Source organism: Heterocephalus glaber, unplaced genomic scaffold (assembly GCF_053883595.1).
Source record: "Heterocephalus glaber isolate CG9 unplaced genomic scaffold, H.glaber_assembly_v1.0 deba00001463, whole genome shotgun sequence".
Lineage (NCBI taxonomy): Eukaryota > Metazoa > Chordata > Mammalia > Rodentia > Bathyergidae > Heterocephalus > Heterocephalus glaber.
In genome coordinates this window covers 10,363,485-10,370,781 of record NW_028258310.1, presented here as the reverse complement: position 1 = coordinate 10,370,781, position 7,297 = coordinate 10,363,485, and the positions used below count along the sequence as shown (strand labels likewise).

Sequence of the window (7,297 nt, the reverse complement as noted above, 5' to 3'; positions counted from 1 at the left end):
GAAGCAGGTCAAGGAGACCTGAAAGACCACATGAAGCCTTTGTTGGCCATGGGGAGGCCACTGAAGGTGTTCAAGGAAGAGAGGGCCAGCTAGGAACATCACCACACTTCAGGTAGAAGAGAAACTTTCAGATGTGGAAACTTCCATCTTGTTCCTTCAGAGGGAGAAATTCCCGGACTGAGGATTCTGTGATTTTCCAGAAGCTCTGATACTTCCTCATACTTGTGATTTTTATAGTTCCTGGCAGTGATTACCCACAAAACCTTAAACCAGAAAGAGATGTTGGAACTACAAAGCCAGCCTGGGGTTGGGGTCCAGCTGGCCAGGGGCAGCTGGCTCCAAGCTCAAAAGGAGAAGCAGCCGCAAGGTTGGGTGTAGAGTACAGACTGGCATGCACACAGAGGGGTGTGAAAGACAAGTCACAGGAACACAGTCTGGCTTCTGTGAGGTGCCCTAGTCTCTGCCCCAGAGTGGGATGCCCTCAACAGACCCTGAGGCAACCATGGCAGATTTTATTCTAAGCTGTAGGGACCTCTCATGGCCCTGACCAGCCCCAGAACTCCACCCTCAAAGAGAAGCCCACCCAGGGAGCTACACCCTGAACTCAGGCTCAGCCTACTGCCTCCTCCAAGGCCAGGCCCCAGACACAGACACTCCCTGAGGAAGGTATCAGACTGTGGTGACCCATGGGCAAGCCAACCTCTGGCTCTGAGCCTCCTCAGTGTCCTCAGCTGGGCTAATCTACCCCAGATCCTGTCTAGGTTTACTACGAGAATGGGATGAGACCACAATAGCAACACTCTCTGTACTATAGGGGTGGCTGCCCCCTGAGCCTCTTGGATGGCTTAGCAGGCAGGACCCAGCCTGCAGAGTGTCAAGGGGCATGATGGGAAAGTTCTGCATGGCCAAGTGTTCTAGGCTTCAATTATGCCAAGGAGAAAGACTTTGCCTGCTGTGCTTCTGTCTTCACTTCTCTTCGCTCCCATTTTTATTGGCTTTTTCAACAAACATGAGAGGTTTCAGGCTCCTCCAGAAGGTTGGAGCATTTCACTAGAATTAAATCATGTTGCTCTCATCATGTTTGTGTTTGATTTTCTTAGCTTCCCAGAAGCACTATGATTTTGTGTATTTTAAGGGGAACTTTTAGACTCCAGTAGCATTTTAAATGTTTATTCTCTTATTCAGCAACTCTGCATCTAGAAGTCTATTCCATGGAAACAAGCACATAAGTGTGAAAGTATAAATATAGTTTCAGCGTAATTTATAACTCTAAAAGATTAGAAACAACATAAAATGTCCATCAATAAGGGACAGGTTACATCATTGATGGTACAGACATGGTTTTAAATTATGTGAAGCTCCCACAGTGGATGAGTTAATATCTTTATGTCCCCCTGTCCTGTGAGGATATCTATAAGGTACTGCTAGGTGAAAGACAAAGAGTTGCAAAATGGAAGTGGTAGTTTTAAAAATAACTATAATTTAATTAGATACAAAATACAGATATTAGTATGGATATAATAAGGCAAGGATCCTAGAAAAATAAAACAGAATTATTCGAAGTGAGAAGCAGAATTTCCATAAAATAGATTCTTAAACACAGAGTAGCTATGTTACTAGAGTCTAGAATACAGAGTCTGGTAATGATTTTGTAAAATACAAGCATAAACCTTCATAAAATTAATTAATTGTTATAAAAACTGGATGATAAACTCAAATAAAAGAGGCCTATAGAGACAGGGCCCTGACTCAGGGCAGGGACATTGATGGGGGCTGGGGGGGCCCCTCCTCTGCTGCAGGTCAGAGATTCAGCAGGAAGACCCCCTTTTAGTCTTCCCTTCTTTTTCCGGGAACAAGGACCCCTGGCTGAGAGTAAAGTGGTGGAAGAACTGCGTAGCTGAAGTGGCTCATCTGTCTGGATGGAAAAGTCCAGCTCACCATTTTCCCTGGCTCTGCCTGTGTGACTTAGGTCGCCCCAAACCCTTGTACCAACTCTGCATGGCAGCATGAGAGCCCCAAGCCCTCCCTCTAACCCTATTTTAATATTTTTACCTAGTCCTCCGATTCACTTAGCTCTCCTCTGTCGCCCAGGACTTTTCTGTTCTTTCTCTCGTGGACAAACGGCACCAGAAAGGTCTGCATCTGAAGACAGGATTGGATCCCAGGCTTTCCAGACCCCTGGTTCTGTATCCTTCATCTCCCTGAGTGCTGATTTGGGAGTCGGCCAGGCCCAGCTCCTATCCCACTCTCTCACACTGGCCAGATGACCCTGAGCAAGTCACTTCCCAATCTGCTCTCTCTTCTGTAACATTCGCTAGGTTCACAGGACCCGTGTGAGGGAAAATGGGAAACTGCGAGGAAACCAGAATGCCCTGCACATGGTAACTGTTGCCTCAGTTGCAGCCAGAGTTTATCATACTTTATCTCTGTGGCCTTGATATTTCCACTCACTGCCAGGGAGACTGATGTGGTGTGACCTGCCCAAGGTTCCCTGGGGAGTGGCCTGAGGTGGGGAGTGGAATCTCTGACCTCCAGACACAGGCTTCCCCAGGAGCAAAAATAATCCTGTCTGGAATGGGGCTTGCTTATTCTCCTTCCAGAGCAAATCTGGTATCACCTTATCCAACTCCTGCTGCAGCCAGGAGAGAAGGGAGTCACAGGCTCTGGGTGTCCTCTAAAGCCAGGACCCCCAGAAAGGTGGGCTTTGGGTAGCCAGGTCCTACAGATGGTGGGGTTTTCCCTGGCATGGCTCAGCTGCCCCTCAGTTGGTGGCTGGGCCTGAGTCAGAGCTGGCCCACAGCTCTGTTCCTCTCTGCACTTGCACCCTCTGCCCCAGACTCCTGGAGACTGTGGGGGGAGACCTGCAGCTCCAGAAGGAGGTCCCCTTTCCCCAAACCCTTCCCTGTGCTCAGAGACAGCAAGGGATGGCTGGGGATACATGCTGAGTAGGTGATAGGCTTTGGTGACTCTCCCAAAGAGCCCTGGTGGGAGGGCTGGGAAGCCCCAGCCTGGGTCCAGGACCCCTGCACTTTGCCCCCCGCCCTAGGAGCTCTACCGTCCCTAGTCCAGTGTCCCACAGGCTGGGTTTAGCAGGGCAGTCTATGGTCAGTACCAGCCTTGCCAGTGGGGACCGGATGCCCACCTCATGCCAGCTCCACCACCCCTGAGCTGTTGCAGCAGTCTCCTAGGAGTCTGGGGCCTTCTGGATCTGCAACCCTGTCCAGCCTAGCTGGACTCTGCCCTCAGAACCACAGCCTGGCTCCCCATCCCTCCTCTGGCCTCAACCAAGCCACAAATCCTTCCCCTTCCTCCGTTCCTCTTCCTCTTCGCTCTCCTCTACTTCTCCTCACTTCTCATTCTGTGGCACACTTGGGTACTGTCTGTCCTGTTTCTACCTGGGTCCTGACCATGACTCACCTGGACTTGGAATCCGGGCTCTGGCAGGCGCCTCTCACAAGCCACACCAGCCTCAGCCTGGCCCGTGGGCAGAGGAGGGGCCAGTAGGGAGGGTGACCCAGCTTAGCAGCCAAAGCCAAAGCACATGGTCAGGTGGGGTACGGGTGGCAGGAGGGAGCACAGAGGCAGCACAGAGCCTCTGGCCAGTCCTGCCAGCCCCACTCTGTCCCACCCAAGCCCAGTACAGTGAATGAGACTCAGTGCTGAAGGACCTGTGTCTGGGACACAGGTCTATCTGGTCCACTCCACACCCACCACCCCCAGGCACAGGAACCCAAACCCGAGGAAAGACCACAGAGTCTGGAGTGAAAAGCACCAGGTTTAATATTAAAATCTTTCCCTTAAAAAAGTACACAGATAGGAAAACTTAACAGCATACAAAATAGCACTTCTGATGTATAAATGTGAGTTAACGTGAGCCCTAAAAATACTCGTAATCCTAGGTGATTCTATCTTTGGTACCGTAGTGAGAACCTGCTCCCCCTCCTCCAGCCAGGCTGTGGGGCTCTGGGGCTGGGAGATGCCAGCCAGCACGGGGCACTAGTGCCAGAAACAGAGCTTCTCCCACCCTCCCCAGCCCTCCTCCTCCTGGCCCATCATGGCCACATTCCTCAGTTGCCCGGCACCTCCAGTGTCCACTCATTTCAGGTCAAGAAGGTGTCTGCTAGACCTGGGAAAAACTATTCCCATGAGGTACTGCCTCAAGGGCAGGGCAGCTGGCAGTTGAGAAGGGAACCCCCCAGTATCCACTCCTCATGTTCCTGTGCTGAGGTACCCATCCTAAGCCTTACAGGATGTAATTGCTCTCACCCTTCATCACATCTGTGGCACATACCTCCACGGCAGTGGTGGGCTGCACAAGGTGATCTGATTTCCCCTCTCTGTCCCACCTTGCCCAGGATAGCTTCAGAGTTCACTGTGGGTGCTGAAAGGGGTCTCATGGTGCCCTTGTTCCTGGGACAGCTGCTGGGGGCTTTCCAGGACACTGGCTCCCAAGCCAAGTCAAGGTCTGGGCTGCTGCACTAGCGGGCTGAGGAAGGGGTGCCATTCCTGAATTGCTGAAGCATGACATGTGGTCTGGAATCTCCTCAGAGCCCAGCTGGCTGTGGGGTACTTGGCCTTGCTTCATCTGGACAAGTGTAACCCCCTGGAATATTCTAGAACATTAGTGTTGACACAGCACTCAGAGTTAATGAGTCCAACTCATTATACAAGGGGGAAACCAGGGCCCAGAGAGGGCAAGGGATTCCTCCAAGGTATCATAGAAGGTCCAGTGCAGAGTTAGGGCCACCTATTGGTGCACACAGGCACGCATGTGGACACTCCACGCTGGCCTGCCAACACAGTCGTCACCGATGCAGACTGGTGGATGGATTAAGACTGAAGGTGATGAGGAAAGCCACAGGACCAATGGGGCCTGGAAGACATGGGAACTCCTGTAGCCAGGTTTGCCCCACATGTTCTGGGCAGGGGCTCCAGGCCAGGGTGCCCCTATTTGGCTCAGCCCTCAGCACTCAATAAGAGCACTAATTAAGCACATTGGCCCCAAACCACCTTGGGCCTGGGAAAGCAGAGTAGCATCGAGAGAAGTAGCTTCTGGGTGATGCAGCACTGTCCAAGGTAGGCCCAGCTCAGCCAGAAGCCAGGATGCCAGGGTTCCTTCCCCAGTTCTTAGGTAGATCAGAGCTAGCTGATCAGAAAGATAGGAATGTGCCACCCATTCACCCAAGAACCTCCCCAGGGATTCCAACACCCTCACTGTCACTGAGGGAGCATCCCACACAGACTGCAGATTACCAAGTCTGACACCTCATTTACATTTGGGGAAACTGAGTCCTCAGGGGAACCCTGGCTCAGAGTCACATGACCTCCCCAGAAACAGAGCCTGGACATGGTCCACACAGTTTTCTTGCCCCATAAGCCGGCCCCGGGGTTTGGAGCACAGCATGTCGGGACAGAAGCCTTCCACAGGGGCACAGCTGGCAGCTGCAGCATAGTGACAGGAGCCCAGGCTGAGCCAGGAGGGGCAAGATGCTGGGGCGGGGGCAGCTTCAGGCAGTCAAGGCGGGGCCAGCCCCTACAGGAAGCTGTCCTCCACTTCGACCTGGGGCCCGGGGCAGCCTGAATTTTGAGGCTGCTCCAGCTCCGGCTCTGGCTCCACCTGGGGCTCGGGCTCTGGCTCTGGCTCTGGTTCCTCTTGCGGGTCCAGGGGGCTATCACAGGAGATGGTAGAGGAAGTGTTGGCTTCATGCAGGGTGGAGCTAGAGGAAAGAGGTAAGTGAGAGGTTGGGGGATCCACAGTACAATGAAATCACCATTAAGTAAGAGCTTTCTATGTCTACACACATCCACTCATTCAATCCTTGTAAAGACTGTGCAAGGCCTGCACAATGAGAAAGTGCAGCTCAAAGAGACTGTGCCACTGCCACATCCCTCAGCAGGGGGTGCAGGAGCTGGGACTTCGGAGCAGGTCCTGAGGCCTCCATAGTTCATTTCTCAACCCCAATGTCTCTATCCTCTGCATTTTAAAGATATTATCTTACTTAATCCTCACTATACGTCCCTAATAAAAGTGCATTTACTGCTTACACTTTACAGAAAAGGGAACCAAGGTTCAGAGAGATAAAGCAGCTCACCTGAGGACCCAAAACAGGGCCGAGCTTCTGGAACTCTGAGCTGAACCCTCTGTACCTATGGCCTTGTGACGTTCACCTCATCCACATCAGAGCAGAGAGCCTTCAGGGCCACACTAAGACCTACATACACCACTAGTACCTATGGGGAAACTGAGGCCCACAGAGGAGGACTCTGCCCAGGTCTCAGAGGCAGAGCTGGAGCTAGAATCCAGCCTGGGGCTCCTGCCCCTTCACCTTGGGCTGGATCTTGTTTGGGGGTGGCTGTGGCCTCAGAGGAAGCCACTTTCTCCAGCCGAGGGAGGTCCATCTGAATACTGAGTCTGGCACTGGCTGTGTCTCCTCCAAAGCTCTGCACAGCATGACTCTAGCACACCCCAAGGCATGCAGAAGCCATGATCCTCCTTCCTAGTTCCGATCCTGGCCTGAACTCCTAGGCACCTCTGCCTCCTACAGTCAGGCTCCCAGGGCCATCCAGGCATGGTGCTCAGAACACAGCACAGGCCTAAAGCTGGCCGTGACCCCACACTGACCACTGAGTGCTGGGAGCTAAGTAGGTCTCGTCCTTCTCCTTGGGGTTAGGACAGAGCCTGGAGAGGGACAGGAAAAACCGCCTGGGCAAACTCCCTGGAAAGCAAGAGCACCTTGCAAATAGGTCCCAGACTATCCCTCTTCCCAGCCTGCCCTTCCAACTACAGGGCACCAAAGGTAGAGTGGGGTCCCTTCTGCTCACTGGCAAGAACAAGCGGTCCCCGGAGGTCACTTACTTCAGAGGCAAGCCTGACACACGCACACAGATGTACACGCTCTCTCTCTCTCTCTCTCTCACACACACACACACACACACACACGCCCTGGGCCAGCGTGGTTACCTGGCAATGCTGGGGGATCCCTCCAGCGGGCCCTCCTCAGCAACCTCGGGTTTGGGGTCAGGCAGGGGGATGATGTAGTCATTGTCACCCTCGTTGGGCTGTACAGCAGTGTAGAGGACAGAGCTGGTGTCCAGGGGAGACCGGAGGCCATGGAACCCAGGCAAGCGAGCTTGGGACCGAAGGATGGCTGGGTGGTCGCTCCTCAGAAACTCCTCGTCAACCTGCTGGTACTTCTGCTCGAGGGGCAGGGAGCACCGGAGAAACATGATGGTCAGATGGGCAATGGCTTAGGGATCACCAACCCAGCCCTTCCCATGCTGGGCAAAGAGGCAGCTG

The 7,297-nt window shown here is 53.2% G+C and overlaps 1 protein-coding gene across 3 annotated transcripts in view; it reads right to left on the bottom strand.

Annotated features, from left to right (window-relative positions):
• Window positions 1-3,762: 3,762 nt before the first annotated feature.
• The window catches only part of Pdgfrb (platelet derived growth factor receptor beta), a 36,928-nt gene continuing 33,393 nt past the window's right edge, over window positions 3,763-7,297 (bottom strand). For 2 of the 3 annotated variants that reach the window (XM_021266204.2, XM_004854412.4), the window contains exons 22-23: window positions 6,962-7,194; window positions 3,763-5,717 (exon numbers count right to left, since the gene is read on the bottom strand). In XM_021266204.2, the coding sequence (XP_021121863.2) occupies window positions 5,534-5,717; window positions 6,962-7,194 (417 nt within the window). In that variant the 3' untranslated portion in view covers window positions 3,763-5,533. The remainder of the gene's footprint in view (window positions 5,718-6,961; window positions 7,195-7,297) is intronic. The other variant, XM_087180594.1, reaches the window with a different exon arrangement.